The sequence below is a fragment of the Ceratotherium simum genome, chromosome 1 (assembly GCF_057802395.1).
Source record: "Ceratotherium simum simum isolate JZ-2026a chromosome 1, ASM5780239v1, whole genome shotgun sequence".
NCBI lineage: Eukaryota > Metazoa > Chordata > Mammalia > Perissodactyla > Rhinocerotidae > Ceratotherium > Ceratotherium simum.
The window spans coordinates 104,248,585-104,265,733 of record NC_141900.1 but is presented as its reverse complement, the minus strand read 5'-3'; the positions used below and the strand labels follow the sequence as shown (position 1 = coordinate 104,265,733).

The following is a 17,149-nucleotide window of genomic DNA, read 5'->3' as shown; positions in this document are numbered from 1 at the left end:
ACTATAGCTATATATGGTATCTATATTTCATATATTACCTCAGGTAATCTTCATAACAACCCAGGAGGGAGGTGTTACTATACCCACTTTACAGATGAAGAAACCGAGGCTTACAAAGGTTAATCTATCCAAAGTCACACCATCAGAAGGTGGTAGAGCCAGATTCATGTCCAGGCTTTTCAGATTCCCAAGGCTGTGCACTGAAGGCAGACTTCCTCAGTCCAGGAACTCACCCTGAATTCAAGTCAGCACCCAGAGGGCCCTCGGAGTGGAGTGCGGAGGGACCCAGAGAGTGGGAGCCGCTCAGCACTTTGACCCCCACCATCCCCACCTTTGCGACATCAGCCTGGGAGCCCCACGGTGGAGTGGCAGTGTGGGGGGAGGGGGCTGCAGAGCAGAGCCCTGCCCCTGCCCTTTGGCTTCCTGTTTTAAAGCTGTGCCTGGCCAGGGCCCAGCTTTCCCCACTGCTTCTGGCCTCTCCTTCCAGACGGCTGACTCCCATTTCCACAGCCCATCACCAGTGAGCTCGTCACCGGTGAGCTCCTCAGCAGTTCCCAGATAACCTCCTCGATTAAACGTGGTAAAAACTCCTTCCTGAGAGTAGAACTGGGTGGGTGATGCCGATGTAACTTTGAACTGGAATTCCATTGATCAGCCTCAGAATCGGTGCCTCTTCTCCCCACTCAGGAGCATCTCTGGGCTGTTTTGCTTCCCAAGCGGTGCCGGCTCAGACACAGCCCACAGGTCCTCAGAGACCCAGCTCTCCTACCTTTACCAGCTTTGGGCATCAAGACTTCTTGTCACCCAGGTGTTCTCCTACCTTCTCACCTCTTAGCTTCAGGGAAAAGGGACGATGTCCTCTGCTTAAAAGAGCAGATGGGGAGTGCTGCCTGTTGGGAAGCAGGGAAAGGGTAGGGGCTGGCCAGGGCTCAGGGGCTGCCCCTCACTCAGGGAATGACCAAGAGGACATCAAGTAGAAAAGGATCACCTGGCCCCAAGAGAGCCAAGAGAGCGTGTGGGTTCCCAGTTAGGAAGAGGAGCAAGAACAAGGAAACAGAGAGAGCACCCAACGCCAGCCTCCCTCCTGCATTTCTGTCATGAGGCTGGATGTCACTATGTGATGGGTCATCAGGGGACCGACGGGAGGACTGTGGGGAGGAAGGGGCGCCACTGATGCTAGCACACTGGCCTTACTTGGAGCACAAGTCCAGCTCCAGGGAAGTTGGGCAGGGTGAGTAGTCGCCCTTTATTCTCCAAGTGGCTCTGGTACCTTCACAGGCAGATGGCCCTTCAGAAGAACCAGAGGCGCCTAGCCAGCCAGGGGAAAGAAGCAGCCCCTAGAACTGTGTGTCCAAGGAGGGGCTCCCTTCCCTGCAGCTTTGGGCTGCATCTGTGCCCTCCTGCCACCACCTAGTCCTCTGTGAGGAATGGTGCCAGGTGCCGCCTCAGGCACACCCTGCTCGAAAGGTGTTTGCTTCATGTCTCAGAACGACATCACCGAGAAGTCAACAGAGCAGTCTCCGCCCATGGCAGGACCCCTCTGACACCCTCTAACTCTGACTCTGCTGAGTGCTGCCAGGGCTCTGTCCCCAGTGCGCAGCCTCACCACAGTGGCTGGGAAGGAAACAAACCCAGGACCCCTTTCGTGCCCCACCAATGTCCCTTCTATTCATCCCTTCTCTAGCAAACTCAGCCCACCCCATCCAGTCACTGTTGGCTCCCTGGTCTTGCTTTCAAACCAGCGTCCAGTATGTGACTTCACTGTCTTGGCCCTCCCCACTCAAGCCCCAACATCCCACTAAATTGGCTTCTGCATGTACCCGTCCCAGGTCCCTGCACACACTCACATCTTGGATCAGCTGCTCCAGACAACTGTCAACAGCTGGCTGGGCCAAAGGCACAGCTGCAGTCCCTCTCCTGGGGGAGGGGCTTGGCCTGCTCTAGTTCACAAGGAGGTCACAGCAGCTGCAACAGTTTTCAGGCGCCACTACAGCCCTGGGATGCCCAGGCTGGGACATCGCAGGAGAAAGTGACCCTATGCCAGGAATGGAGCTGCATGGAGGGACTCCGTTCAGGGCCAAGAAGCCAGAAACCAACGTTAAGGGGAAAGGACTGGCCCCCTTCAGCATCTCTGACCACATCAGGTAGGCGCTCGTTGTGCTGGTGCAGGCCAGCACCCACAGCTCTCCACTCCGTGCCCTATGCCAGGCCAGCTCCAGGGCCAAGCTGAGAGATGGAGCCTGGCCCTGAGGAGTGTGGTGAGAGCTCGAGGAGCAGCAGCAGGAATAGGGACTTCAGGGGCAGAGCAACAGCGTTTCCCTCCGTCAGCAGAACGAGGAGCTCGGTGGTGGCGGTGGCAGCGGCTGCTCAGGAGAGCGGTCACCACGGCTGCCTTTATTACCCACCATCAAACAGCAATTTCTTCCCCAGCCTCCTCGCTAATTACCCAGCCAGCGTTCTCATCTCGTTTTATTACTGGAATTAACAACGAGTTCAGAGCGTGGAAAGCTATTAAGATGTGTGATTAAGCCACATTCAATTAGTTTCTACAAACAATTTAATTGATGTTGCAGATAGAATTAACAGAAGGTGATTGTGTGAATGGCTCCGCTGGCTGCAAAATGGGGGAGGCTGTGGCGGGCTCTCTTGGGCCAGGCAAGGATCGGGTGTGAGGCTTGACTCCTGCCCACCAGCCTTGCCACTGCACGCCCGTCCAATTCCTCCAGCCTGACAGGCCTCCATCAGTAGGTGAGTCACCAAGACTGCTGCCCTTGGGTCTCAGGCAAGAGCCGTCCCTGGGAGGAGAGCCAGACTAGCCCAAGAGTTCTGTGTGCACCTCTGGAGTTATCAGAGGGTCATTTCTCTGCACAGCTCCCTAACAAGAGGAAGCCTCCAAGGGAAGCAGGGTGGCTCACTCAGAAGGAGGGTGCCTGCTCACTGCTGGCAACTAAGAAGCTTGCTCAGCTTGGAAAAGATGGCAAAGTGGAGATGGAGGCAGGTAAGCTAGCAACACACTAAGTGCAGCAGCAACCAAGGAAGGAAATCAAGAAGCAAGAGGGGTAGACGGAGTGAAGCAGCCTCTGCTAGGAGTAAACTCAGACCCCTGTTCGTGCAGCTGCACACAGCAGCCCTTGGCTTGGCCTCCACTCGTACTTTCATTGTTACCACCAGTTTCCAATCTGATTCACGTCTTCCGAATGAGAAGAGAAGCGTCTACACAGCAGGGATGTTGCCATCTGCATGTGCCAGTTCCTCCTGGCGTCCAGTGTCAGGGAAGGACATGCATTTTGACCTCAGAGCCAATGGGCAGCCAATGAAGAGCTGACAAATGGGGAGCCCGTGCTCTCAAAGGCGCCGTTCACTCAACCTCTTCACGACGTCCTGCTGCAAGGAGAGCAAGAGCGGGCCTGGCAGAGGCTGGGGCCTGGTGGGGGCCAAGGCCTTGGGTGCTGGGCCAGCGGAGCTACCTGCCTCTTAGACTCACCTTACAAGAAAGCAAGGACAGGCCTCGAAGTCCCTTCCACCCAGATCCTGTCCCAGGTCCCTGAACACACTAAGCTACACACAGGTCAACATGCACAGCACTGGAAGGGACTCCGGGGGAGCTCAGACACCCAGCCTGGCCCAGCCCAGGCAGGCAGCCCATTGGCTACTTCCGCCCTCTTTTACTTGACAATATGTCAGGGAAACACCTACCCTAAGGTTAACTCTCCAGTGACTTTCTCAGCCAGCCCTGAAGGGAGGTGCTCTTGGCATGTGCAGAAAAATCTGGGTAATGCTTAGACTCAAAGTCATGGGTCCAAGTCTTAACTCAGCCACTGGCTGCGTGACTTTGATGATCCAACAAACTCCACCAAGCCTCTGCTCTCCAGTTTGTTAAGTTATGTGTAAAAAACAGCACTCCCTCACACCTTTACCTTCCCTTCCTAAACCAAAACCAAAACCAAAACCAAAATCAAACACAACACCCAACACTTTCCTCCATGTCTCGAGACCCTCCTACCATCCCTCTCCTCTACCCTGGGCTTCCCCCACTCTCTGGGGCAGGGGGACAAGCAGAGGGGACAGAGCATGGCACCCAGTTAGGGCAGCACAAAGCAGAAGGAACAGGTAAGGATGCAACAAAGGGGGAGAGCTAAGGCCACCCCCACACAGGTGGGGGAAACTGGGATGCTTGAGATAGGCTAGTTCCCAGCTCACCAGGCAAGACGGTGCCTAAGCAGAGAGCACATGCATCCTGCTGAAGTACAGGGGCTCGAAAATACAACCAGCTAGGAGTTAGGAGGTGCCAGTATGTGCTCTTGGCCTCAGCCTGTGAATGGGCATGGAGGCCCCCTGGACCCTCTCAGCTGGGAAATACTGTGGTTCTGCTGTCTCTGGTACAGAGGCTCTGCACCCACAGGGTAGTCCTTGACTTGCTAAGACACTTGTGCCTCAGTGTCAGTGCTTTTCCTAGTAGCCTTGCTGCCTCTCATCATCCCATCAACTCAGCAGTGGGACCAGGTCTGTGTGCAAGGAAGAGACCAGAGTAAGGGAGAGGATGGTGCTGAGGAGCCTTCGTACTAAATACCCAAGGTCGCCTGGGTGTGGCCCCTCCTCCAAGCCCCCAGTTTCCTGGCACCAGCTCTCACCCTCTAGAGTAAGGAGGGCAGAGTCTAACTCGTGGTTTCCCCTAAGCTAAAAGGAAAGGCCAGTGCCCGAGGACTCAGATACGGAGAAACCCAGGAGGGCCAGGCTGGGCTCTGGCCTAAGCGGAAAACAGACTGCCCGTTGCTCTTCCCAAGCCAGGCCTCCTTGTGTCTTCTCAGCAGGGCTGTCTGGGCGGTGCTCTCAGGACCACGTTATGGCCAAAACTGTGGACCTAGCACCTCTTGGGTCAGGCCTCCCTGATACCTTGCGCAGATTCAAAGGCAGGCGAGGGACCCTCTGAGGCAGGCCCTGGGCCTCTGGGTTGGGGGTGGGGCTTGCCCACGTGCTGTGCTTGAGGGGCTTCACAGGAGAACTCATTAGCCCCACAGTGGGGTGGTGACAGAGATGGATTCTGGTGACAGCTGTATGCTGAAGCCACGCAGTGAGGAGAGGAGAGGAAGGAAGGGTGGGGGAGCTGCTACAGGGGCCACTCTACAATCACTGCAACCACCCCGCTGGGGCTTTGGCCATGCACCCTCCAGACCCCTATACCCACACATAATGCCACTCCCACTCTTGTCTTCCCAAGTGGACCTGTCCAAGGCCCCGAGCCATTCTCAGCAGCCCTGGCTTAACAGCCCTCTCACTCTCCATCATCGCAGGCCTGGAGCCCAGGGATCCTCCACTGGTATGGCTCCCATAGAAACAACCAGTTGGCAACATCGGCACCTCCAACTTTAGCAACTCCATGTAAATGGGCCCAATCCAGCTCTTAAAACAACTAGAATAGAGGATGTAGAGCCTGACTGCGCGCACCAGCCTGGCTAGAGGTGACTATCACCAAGGGTGAGTTTTCTCCAAAGGGCCTGGCCACAACTCAGAGCTTTAGTGTTAAGCGATCGGCCCGGGCCTGAGTCTTGGAGTCTGTGCAGTTCCCAAACCACCCAAGTGAGATGGTTTCTCAAGGGAAAGTCCATTTGAACTCACTAAGGTCCACCTCCTTCCAGTCCTGGAGTCAGCCCCCTCCGCATTCTGTTCCTCTTCCTCTGGCCCCAGCCCTGCTCAAGGTTCAGCACTCCCCCGGACTCACGTGCAGGCTGGGGTGGTAGGTGAGCAGCCCATTGTCACAGAGTGTCACGTACTTCTTCTTCCACTCCTTGTTCAGGGACTTGCCACTCCGCTTCAGCAGGATGCCCTGAGGACAGAGGCCGCATCAGAGAACAGGAGCCAGCCACATGTCAAAAAGGCACAGGGCAGGTCACAGAGTCATTAGGTAACATCGTCCTCCACCCCCCTCCTCCTGGGCCACTGTGATTACCTAAGCAGAGACCATACAGGACTAAAGCTGAACTAGGGAGAGCCAGGTAACCGAGCCTTCCACAGAACTCAGCTATCCCTGACGGTCCTCCAGGAAGCAGCCTGGAACCCACCTCTCCAGTTACCGTGGACCCCTGTCCCAGGGGGGTCTCCTTCTCCTCAGGGTGTGGAGCTGGAGGAGCTCCTCACAACAGGAGGCAGGGGTTTAGATGGCCTCCCAGCTGTGATGCTCCTGCCCGTGTCTCTCCAGGCTGGGATGAAAACTCAGGAGGACCCTTGCCTTCAACCCCCTGTGGCAGCCCCAGAATAGGGCAGAAAATCTCCTAACCATCCCCAGAATGCCCTAGACTCCCACAAGGCAGGCAGTGGGGACACCCAGCCATAAAGTTCAGCAACCAAATTTCCCATGTAAGCCGATAAGACACTCCAAGTGTGGAGCTTAGAAGAGCCTAAGGATGAACAGAGCTCCAGGAGAGCAAGGATTTTTGTGGTTTTCTTCACTGACACACCCTCAGCACTGTGACTATGCCTGGGACATAGTAGACACTCAGGAAACAGCTGGTAGATGGGCTGGGGAAAAGCCAGCCGAGACTGTGTGGCTGTCAGTGATGCTGAAAGTGGGAGGTGGGCCCCAGCTAGGAAGACGAAACATGACCATGCCCAGGAACAGCCTTTGTTGCCTCCCTCTAAAGATAATGCTTGAAGACACTCTCACCCCTCTGGCTCTCTCCCTGGAACAAGAAACAGCACAAGAGAATGGCTGAGGATAGGAGCTGGGGTCAGGGAGAGGACAAGGACTGCCACCAACGTATACAGGTGGCAGATTCCCCAGGACCAGCATCGCATCCCCAGGGGTTTCCTCCTCCCAAACTCAGGAGGGCTGAGAAGAGGCAGCTCCCAGAGATTCTTAGACAAAATTCCTACGGGGGAGAGCCACATGGGAGAGGCAGGATGGGCACTGGCTGGGAGAGAGCGGGAGAAGCACCCTGAACCCATCCCAACGGGTGTCAGAAAGGAGGAGCTGAAGGGGCTGGCCCAGTGACAAAGCAGTTAAGTTCCCGTGTGCCGCTTCGGTGGCCGGGGGTTTGCCAGTTTGGATCCTGGGCACGGAGCTACTCACCGCTCACCAAGCCATGCTGAGGCGGCGTCCCACATAGAAGAACTAGAAGGACCTGCAACTAGGATATACAACTATCCTAGGACATACATGTACTGGGGGTTTTGGGGAGAAAAAAAGAAAAAGAGGAAGATTGGCAACAGATGTTAGCTCAGGGCCAATCTTCCTCAAAACAAAACAAAAAACACAAAATAAAAAAAATGGAGGAGCTCTGAGAAATGCAGCCCTGTAATGGATTCTCCAGCCCTGCCCTATGGCAAGCAGGAAAAGAGGGATTAAGAGACTCAGGTGTGAGAAAACGGGCAGTCTCTGTCATTAGCTATGATCCTGAGGCCCAAGGGTGGGGGATAAATCCCAACTTCATTACACCTTCCCCCTCTAAGTTCTTCTGACTAGAAGGTTCAGCCCTAGAGATGAGATTAGCAAAAACAGGTGATTTAGGATTTCTGCCTGGTATCCCCCCACTAATAGGGACTAAGGTGGAGGTAAGAGAGGGCCCTACATTCCAGTCTCCTACTTTTCAACAGATGTTTCACATTCTTACTACCCCTCCTTCCTTCCTCTGTCTTTCTCCCACCACCTCCAAAAGACCAATGCTGTTGCAGGAGGTGTGCCATGTGAGATTGCAGTTGGAGTACTTGGCCATCTGAGGACACATTCCGCTCCCTGTACCCCATCAGCGTGAGAGACCCTAGCCTCACAAGGAGCTGCTGAAGACAAGTGTTAATGGGACCTTCAGTAGACAACAGGGGGGCTGGAACATTCCAGAAGGCAACTGGGCCCCTGCCTCGTGGTCTGTGAAGGAGCCTTGGCGACCTGCCTCTGGGAGTGGCATCCATCCCCTCACAGGCCAGGAACAAGGAAACAGTACAGCTGCTCCCTCTCCCCTGACTGCAGACAATGCCCCCGAGGACCAGCGGCCAGATTCTCATCCCACTCCCTCTCAGGAAGGCCTAGGAAAGCGGCTGCCTCCACTGGCTTGCCTGCTCCTCATCTCACTCCCGCCTTTTCTGTCCCCCACCCAGCCCTCACTCTCAACAGGAGATTCCACAACGGCCTCTGTTGTCAAATGCTTCAAACCTGAGCTCAGTCCTCCCTCCCCTGTCCCTTCATCTTCATCATGTTCGAGCCCTTCCCTCCCGGGTCCAGCTCCCGGTCAAGGAAAAGGGATGCCAAGCTCTGCTCTCCCTTCTGCCACCAAGCAGCCCTTAACATCCAACAAGTCATGTAACTGCCTGGGCCCTGGTTTCCTCGGATGGACTGGGGAGTGGACTCAGGTATGGAGGTCCTCCCTCCTCCAGCATGGGGTCAGGAGCCAGATGCCAAGGAGGCCGGTCTAGGAGAGAAGCCCTTTTCTACCCAGAACTCCCTCCCCCCTTCACGTGGGCCCCTCTCAGGGAGGAAGCCGAGCCGCCCACCAGTGGTAATGACACCACCAGTGGTAATGACGCTCGTTAGCCAGGGGTGTGGGAGGAGTGCCGGGCTTGGTAGAGAGGCGAGTGCAGCTGGCCAAGGACTCGACCTGCCACCCACACCCCTCTCCAGCCCACCTCTCAGCCGCCCAGCCCTGCTCTGCCCGCACAGCACCAAGACACAGGACAAGCAAAAAGCTGGGCTAACGAGAGGCCTGCCTACCCCACGCCTCCCGTTCCCTCTCACATCTTGTGTTCCAAGGAGGGAGAAACGAGCTACAGGGGTTCCTGCTCCCCTCCCTGGCCAGCCCGGCTGCGCACGGTGGAGCAGGAAGCAATCTGGGGCGGAATGGGAGCGGTGCGGAGGCGACAGCCCCCAGAGGACCTGTTCCCGCCGCCGCCTCCCTCCCAGCTCCGCCAGCCGGCTTAATTGCGGAGTCCGGATTGATTGGGAATGCAAATGGCAACTGCAATGCAATCTCCACTCCCAGCAGGAGCAGGGGGGAGGGGGAAGGAACAGAATGGGGAGACGGGGACAGGAGGGCTGGAAAGGGGTTGGACTGGCCCTGGGCAGCGGCGAGGTATCATGGGGGCAGCGCTGGGGAGGAGTGCAAGAAACCAGAGAGTGGACAGTCCACACCCTAATGGCAGGCACACCCCCAAACACTGTGTGTGATTCTGCTGCGGCACCAAAGCACAGGCCTAGGTACCTCCCTCTAGCTGGCAGCGCAGCGGACTGCACTCGGGCTCCTTCCTGGCGATGTCCATCCTACTACAGGTCCCTGAGGTTTAGGGGCCTGTCACACCAAGCGACCTAGCTGACCCTCTGGCTGGACCAGAATCCCAGGTGCAAGTTCATAGGCTTCATCCTCCACCCCACAGCTCCCCCTGCCCCTCCATGTGAGGGATTCAGAGAACAGATAAATTAGCCTGTACCCAAGACAGGAAGAAGGGCGTTTGGGGCTACACTTATCTCAAAGCACAGGCCCCGGGGGAGAGTGTTCTCTTTTATTTATTAAGTGTTTTCATGTGTGTGTACACACTCAGACAGCACCTGCCCCCAAGCAGGGAGTGACAGTCCTCTGCCCAAAGCAAATCCGCATCACTTGGCCTGGCGAGAGGCCCTGCAAGGAGGCACTCCCAGAGACAGGTGACCACACCACCAACAGGTTTGTGAAGACTGATTTTGTGTCCAGGCACACACAGGGACAAGGGGAGGAGACCGGCTGCTGTCACTCTTCTCAGCCTCTTCACCTGTCCTCCCGGTAGGCTGACCCAACTAGGGCCGTCCGTGCCAGACATCGGGGCAATGACATTTCAGGGGAGGGCTGAAGAAGAAACACAGGACGTGGAGGGACAAAGCGTTCCCCACCCTGCCCTCTGGGGCCCTGACACACTTTTCAGGCTCTCCATTCTACAGGGACCTTCCCTGCAGGGTCAGAAACCTCCAACCTTAACACAAGAATTCTGGTCACACTGCCAATGGGCCCCAGAAGCCCCAGCCTAGAGGGCCAAACCTGACCACAGGGCCCCAGCCAGGCCGAGCTCTGGTGCTCTGGCCACACCAGACTCCTCTGTGGTCAAAACCTGACAACATGGCCCCTGTAGACACGGCGTCTCTAACCACCAGCTCCCAAGATCAGCACCAAGCTCAGTATCCTGTGGATACAGCAGACTAACCACCAGGCCACTGCCCCATCCTCATCGGCACCTCGGCTAGCAGGCTCTTGCTCGAGCTCGAGAGAGACACCTCCTCACTCTACCCCCGACCAACTCAGCAGTTCCAGAACCCTGCTCAGCACACCACCCTCTGTGCACAAAGATACCCTCCATCATTCAGTGTCTTTTTCCAGCATGGGGACCCACAACAGGTGTGGGAGGATCCAAGCTTCAGGTGGCCCAGCCCTGCCAGGGAATGACTCAGAAAGGAGATGGAAGAGAGACTAGGAGGTAGCACCTCAGCTAAGTTTTTTCTTTACAAATGAACGGAGGCTCACGTGAACAAGACTGAGCCAAGGAACCCACGGGAGGACCAGTCCTCAGTACGCCCTTCAATGAATACGCCTCAGGGTACTCTCTTGCGAATTCCCTTTTCTGGGAGGAGGGGAGGTAGGCCAGAGCCCAGACTCCGCTCCAGGTCACCCAACTCCAGAACCACTGGCTGGAGAGCAGCTGAGGACGGCAGACGGCCCTCTGCTGCCCCCCCGTGGTGGTGAGGAGGAACAGGCAGAGCCCAGGGAGGAGCAGCTCCAGCCACAGGCCCAGGCCACAGCAGCCGCTCTAGCCACTCTTTTCAGAGGTCCATCCTTCTTAGCAGACTAACCTCTTCTTGTTAAGGATTCAGGCCTGGCAGGTGGGGTGCTCGCCTGTTATACCATCTCCCAAAGGCCCTGAAAAGAACCATCCCTCAGCCTTTCCCGGGCCTCATCTCAGCTCCTTTCTGGCCACAGGGAAAAGGAGTGCTGACCTGCTTAATGGGGATGGCCCGACCACTCCCGATACTGTCCACCTTGCACTCGGCGGCTTTTTTCTCCCGGTCCAAGTCAGCACCCTTTCGAGACTAGAAGAAAAAACAAGAGGCGTGTTAAAAGGGTGAAGGTCCATGGGGGACAGCTGCCCACCTGGAATCCCCAGCCCTCCCATCCTCCCTCCTCCTGGGCAGACCCTAGCAGTGGGGCAGGGCCGGGGCGGCGGGACCGGGAAGGAACTGAGACCACGAGTATTCCAATGGGTTTATTCTTACACACGGCACCATACAGAGCAGCACAGGTCACTGAGCTGGGCCCGCCCCTTACAAAAGAGCAAGGACACGAAATACCAAGGGTGTGAGGACCGCACAGCCCAGGGGGCTGGGGCGTAAGAGAAGGGAAGGGGCGAGGAGAGGTGGACGGTGGGGCTGAGGGATGGCCGGGAGCACAGGGCACGAAAACTGGGGAGAGCAAAGTCCAGAAGTTAGCGGGCAGTGGCCCGTCTGCAGCACAGACACCACACGGCACGTTGCACCGAGCATGTCGGCGTGGCCCAAGGGGCACAGTGGATGGAGAGAGAGAGGAGAGAGGCCAGAAGAGGCCCTGAGCCCCTGCCAGGCTCCTGGGGCAGAGCCCGCCCAATGCGGATCCTAGGAAACGGGGAGGCCAAGAAAGGAGAAAGGCAAGCGCGCAGCGGTGGCTGTGGCGTCCGGAGCGGAGCAGGAACGGCAGAAGTCCATGCAGGAAGGAGCAGAGGAGGGGAGGGGCAGGAAAGCTCCCCCCAGGAGCAGCTGGGCCGGGGCGGGTGCTCGGACGCCCCCGCCCCTCTGGGCCTGTCGCGCTGGCCTGGCGCCTGGCGTGGGGCCGAGCTCCCTTCTTCTCCATGCAGCGAGCCTGGCGCAGCGCGTCCAGCCGGGCCTGGTCCCCGGCAGCCCCCAGCCGCAGGCTCCAGCGTTCCTAGCCTTCCCTGGGGGTGGGGGTTAGTTACAAAGGTTCCTGTGGGTCTCTGGAGTGGGGAGCACGGCGGCCGCTTCTCATCTGAGAGCAGTCCCAGGGCCCGGCCCGCCTCCGGCCCCGCACAGGGGAGAATGTCCAGAGGTGCTGTGTGTCACCACCTGGTCTTCTAATTTGGAAGGAGTTGGAAAGGCCTTTTTGTTGATGAAAAGTTGGAAACAGTGGCACATATCTGCAAATATCGAAAGAATAAAGATTTTGGCAAGTTATACTCAAGCCCCGCACAAGTCGGTCAGCACTGGTGAGGGCAGAAACCCAGGCACCTGGGGAGAGGCAGCAGCGGATGAAGAGGAGGAGGAGGCAGCAGCGGAGGCAGTGGCCGGGCAGTCCATCTCAGCGGGGAATGTTCGCCACACGCAGCCTGGGCCCCACATCCCTCCTGTTCTCCAGGCTGCCGGGAGCCAGGGCACAGGGAAGGGGCAAAGGACTACAGCTGCAGCACAGGGGGAGCACAGCCAAAGGAGCGGGAAGAACTGGGCCAGGGGCCGCTGCCCGCAGCTGCACCATCAGCACCTGCCCCGGGCCTCTCCCGGGCGCCACAGCCTCTGCCCCTTTGGCCCAGGAAGGAGGAAGGTGGATGGGTCCGCTGACACAGGGTCCCCAGACAGAAGAGCCGGTCGGGGGGGATGGGTGCAGCCTGCCCCAGCCAGGCTGGCGAGCCAAGAGGCCTCAACCACCAGAGGATCCCTGGAGGCCCAAGGGGCACCCCCCCAGGATGGGAACCAGGGTGCGAGCAGCAACAGAACAAGTACATGAAGTCATGGGGGGACGCGGCGGCCACAAGGGCACCAGCCACAGAGCAGGAATGCTCTGCTGAGGAGGATGATGAGGCGAGGGAGTGGCCCCAATAGCGACAATGAGGGGGAGGTCCTGAGATGCACCCCTAGAGACAGACAGGTCTTGAGGCTGCCTCAGGAACAATGGCGCAAGTGAGGTCACGATGGAAACAATGGAAAGAAAAAATAAGGTCGCCACAGTGAAGATGGAGAGAACAAAAGGGCCGGAGGGAAGGCTGTGCTGTGAGCACGCACAGCAAGGAAGGCAGGCGGAGGCAGCACAGTAGCAGGCAGCAGAGCACACAGGGCTGGAAGCACGCAGGCGAAGGCACCACGGCGAAGAGGCCGTGAGCTGGGCATGGGCACTGGACAGAGGGCAGCAGAGGGAGGAGAGCGTGCCCGGGGTGTTACAGGACTAGCAGCAGAGGAAGGTGAGAGGCTAAGAATGGTGTTGAGGATGGCGACTGAGGCAGGATGTCAGGGAGTAGGTGCCAAGGGCACAGACGGCGGTCACTGCAAACACAAGCACCCAGGGCTCTACAGTAGCAGCAGTAGCAGCGGTGGCGGCGGCAGCAGCAGCAGGTGTGGGCACAAGCAGGCAGCCTGACGCTCTGTGTGTCTCAATGGGCGTGAATAGAAACAAGAAGCTGAGTCTAGCGAGGGTCGGGGCTGCGGAAGTGTGATGCACAGCAGCAGCTTGTCAGCAGAAAGAGGGTCAGTCAGCATGGACGTGGAGGGGGCGTGTGGCAGGCAGAGGGTAGATGGAGGCAGGCAGACCGGCAGAAGTGTGCTGGCGGGCAGAGGCGAGAATGAATGAGCAAGTCCTGGGGAGCACTGGCTCTGTCTGGGCAGGGTTCCTGAGAGCCTGGCCGGGGCCCGGCCTGGCCAATGGGACACAGAGTCAAGTCCTGACGCTCAGAAAGAGGCACACGGAGTGACGCAGAAAGACAGGGCGATCTGAGAATCCACATGGGTAGCTCACCCACCTGTGTCTGACCCAAGACTCCTGGAATGGTCCAGCCAATCCCAGCTGGAGGGTGAGAGTATGGGGTGGGTGCTGTGTGTCAGATGCTGGGCATGGAGAGACAGCAGGCTCAGGGCACTAAGAGCTGAGGGGCGGGGCCCCGAGCAGTGCAGGGCACACGGGACCCCGGATGTGAGGTCTGCAGGGAGGGGGAGAGGATGGGCCTGTGGGGTACCGAGGCAGGGTGGTGAGGCACAGGCTGGGAATCAGGAGATGGAGGCCTAAGCGAGACGTCTAAGCCTTCGTTAAACCAATCACTGCAATGAGTGGGAAGTGGGGTGGGGGGTGGAAAAGAGCGGGAGTGCGGACGGGGAGGCCTGGGACCTGGCTCCAGCTCTGCCAGAACCGTTCTAGTTCTAACCCTTCACACAGCCTTGGGCAAACAACCTTGGGGCCTTGGTTCACAACTGCAGAATCAAAGGTGTCGGGTGAGTTAGAGGGCGAGGTAGAGCAGATGTGTCCAAAGATCCCTCAAGCTGAAGCCCTAAGGGATCGGGGAGAGGGAGGGTGAGTGTGTGTAGCAGGGGCAGGAAGTCTGTGCGGATATGCTGAGGGCAGCCCCCGTGGGCTCAGAAGAACAGTCTGGAGGAGTCGGTGTTGATGAGGGCACCAGGAAGGAGCCTACAGAAGCTGTGTGTCTGTGTGAATGGAGAAAGAGAGACTGCAGGCAGCAGCGTCCTGACTCGAGGCTGTCCACAGCCCCATTGTCTGCAGCTCCTGCCTGCTCCCTCCTAGCTTGGGGGTGGGGGCTCGGCCCTCCCTGTTGAGTGAAGGCAGCTGGGCAGGCGGGAGGAGGACGGGGCACGGGACACGTACCGTGAAGATGTTGGAGCGCCGCTTGGATTGCTTGCGGATGGGTGTGGGGGTGGAGGAGGCAGCGATGGTCTCGATGCGCAGCTCCCGCTGGCTGATGCTGGGGGTGGAGGGGACTGAGGATGAGTAGTCGCTGAAGGCGCTGCTGCCGCCATTCGTGGCCTAAGGACAGAGAGGGCAGCTGAGGGCGGCTCAGGCGGGGTGCAGGGACAGGCAGCAGGCAGGAGCCAAGAACCCCTGTGGTACGGGGATCTGGCTTGGGGCTCATGAGGCAGCAGAGGGGCCAGTAGCTCCTAAAGATGGTACGGAGGGGAAAGACAGCACGGCCTGAAGGCCGGCAGGATCCCGTTGTCACCGCCTGGGCTGCCCCACTAGGGCCCCAGCAGGGGCAACTGTGTGCCAACCAGGTTGCTAAATCAGAGGTAAGGCTGGCAGGTCGGAGTCATGTCAGAGCAAACAAACTGTAGAGTCTTGGCTCACAGGGGGCTCTGGTACAAGGTAGCAGGTTACCCAGGATGCACTCCCCACAGTCAGTGACATACGTCAAGGATGCAGGAGCCCAGGGTGGGGCTCAGGCTGCCAGTGAGAAGGAGGTTTGCTTCTAGGCAGTGTGTGTGATAGGGGAAGGGACACGGGAAAACCGAGGCAGAGAGCAGAGCAGAGCCAAGGCTGCTATCAAAGTGGGCAGCAGCTAAGGGACAGAGGTAGGGAAGGAAGAGAAAGACAGAAAGGACCACAGGATGGAGACAGAAAGTGCACGGCAATGTCCACTCCAGGACTCAGGAGACAGTACAACAGGCCCACTCCCTAACTGCCCACGAGATGTTCACTAAGCAGAGGACGTGGCCTGCCTAGCAGCCTCCTGGAATCCTAACCTGTACAAAGGGAGCAAAACACCCAAACTGTCGCCCTTCGGCAGTCAGAGCCCCCCTCGGGCGGGGCACGCGCACATCTGCACGTGCCCTGCATTCTGTCAGCTGAGGCACAGTTGCTCAGAGACAGTAAAGAAAGACCTATTGTTTCTCCTTTTTCCCACGTGGAAACGCTTACAGGGGAATCCCTGCGGCCTTCTAAAGTGCCAAAAGGAAGGGTCTCAGGAAAAGCAACCAGACTGTCATCAGAAAGCTGGTGGCCAGGGCCGGCCCTGTGGCTTGGTGGTTAAGTGCGCGCGCTGCGATGCTGGCAGCCCGGGTTCGGATCCCGGGTGCGCATCAAGGCACCACTTCTCCGTTCATCCTGAGGCCGAGTCCCACATACAGCAACTAGAAGGATGTGCAGCTACGACACACAACTATCCACTGGGGCTTTGGGGGGAAAAAATAAAATAAATTAAAATCTTTAAAAAAAAAAAAAAAAAAAGAAAGCTGGTGGCCAGAGTGGGCCTGGGAAAGATGACGGCCCTTGGCAGAAGGAAACCAGTGACTGTCGGCCTGACCACTCAATCGAGCGCATCTGTGATGGCCCAGGGTTTTTGAGAGAGCAGAGTGGAGAAAGGCAGTTCTGGAAGGAAACACCAGCCCATGTGCCAAGGGCCAAAAAATACACAGGCAGAAGGCCAGGAAGTGGGCGGGCATCCAAGTGGTATTATGGGAGAACACCGGCAGGACTTGGCTCAGGACACCTCAACACCCCACAGGGCATGAAAGCCTTTGGTCCCAGTGGGGCAAGTGCTGCCTTCTAAATGCAAACACTGCGAGAAAGGCCAACAGGTAAGGAGGGGAGAGGCCTGCACTGCGCCCTGGTTTTGCCAGGGCTGGTCCCGAGCAGGCCAACAGGAACTCCTCTGACCCTGTGCTCCTGAGGATGGCTCCATAGGAAGCCGTTCCCGAGACAGCTCTAACAGCACTGACTGATTACATTGCCTTAGCTGATGTGGCTGCGGAGCGAGAAGACTGGCGAGCAGGGATAGGAAACTAGAGGGAAGGCAGTCACCACAAGGGTACAGATGAGGCCAGGCCAGTCGTGCAGGCTATGGGGAACTTGAGCCAGTGCTTTCAAACTGTCCGCAAGGCGGGAGATCAGACGAGGTGGGGACACGCAAGCAGACAGCATGGTGAGGCAGGGGCGCGGTGGGACAAACGCGCAATGGGAGGCAGGGAGGCTGGCCGCACCTGGTTGATGTGCACGGCCGGGATGGAGGCGGCGGACACTGCCGAGTGGCTGGGGGAGTTGGGCAGTGACTTGCAGGGCCCGATGGCCAGCTGCTGCTTCTTCCGCAAGGCCACTACCTTCTGGGCCACTGCAGGGGACAGCAGAGTCAATTACCCCTCTGGGGAGAAGGGAGAAGCCCAGCTTAGAGCCACCCCCCAGAGCACACAGCCCCGCTGGCCACAGAGCCTTCCTGAGCCCCGCTCCAGGGGAGCCGTTCCCACCCGGCGCCCGAGTTACCGTCCTGGAAGACACGCTCCACATTGAGCCCGTAGGTCGCGCACGTCTCGTAGTAGGTGCAGCGCTTCAAGTCCGTGGAGAGCTTGCGGGCCCTGCTGTCGTCGATGACCCGGGGGTTTGCGGCACTGATGGCATCTGTTGGAGGCGGGATGGTGGGGATTTACTCGACCTGCTGAGAACCTGGGGCCACT

At 58.1% G+C, this 17,149-nt stretch overlaps 1 protein-coding gene across 7 annotated transcripts in view; it reads right to left on the bottom strand.

Annotated features, from left to right (window-relative positions):
- The window catches only part of AGAP3 (ArfGAP with GTPase domain, ankyrin repeat and PH domain 3), a 58,510-nt gene that overhangs the window by 11,459 nt on the left and 29,902 nt on the right, over positions 1 to 17,149 (bottom strand). For 5 of the 7 annotated variants that reach the window (XM_087432990.1, XM_087432994.1, XM_087432982.1 and 2 more), the window contains exons 6-10: positions 16,959 to 17,093; positions 16,682 to 16,809; positions 14,574 to 14,732; positions 10,943 to 11,035; positions 5,720 to 5,824 (exon numbers count right to left, since the gene is read on the bottom strand). In XM_087432990.1, the coding sequence (XP_087289116.1) occupies positions 5,720 to 5,824; positions 10,943 to 11,035; positions 14,574 to 14,732; positions 16,682 to 16,809; positions 16,959 to 17,093 (620 nt within the window). Of the gene's footprint in view, positions 1 to 5,719; positions 5,825 to 10,942; positions 11,036 to 11,195; positions 12,130 to 14,573; positions 14,733 to 16,681; positions 16,810 to 16,958; positions 17,094 to 17,149 lie in introns of those variants that run through there. The other 2 variants (XM_087433003.1, XM_087432998.1) reach the window with 1 other exon arrangement.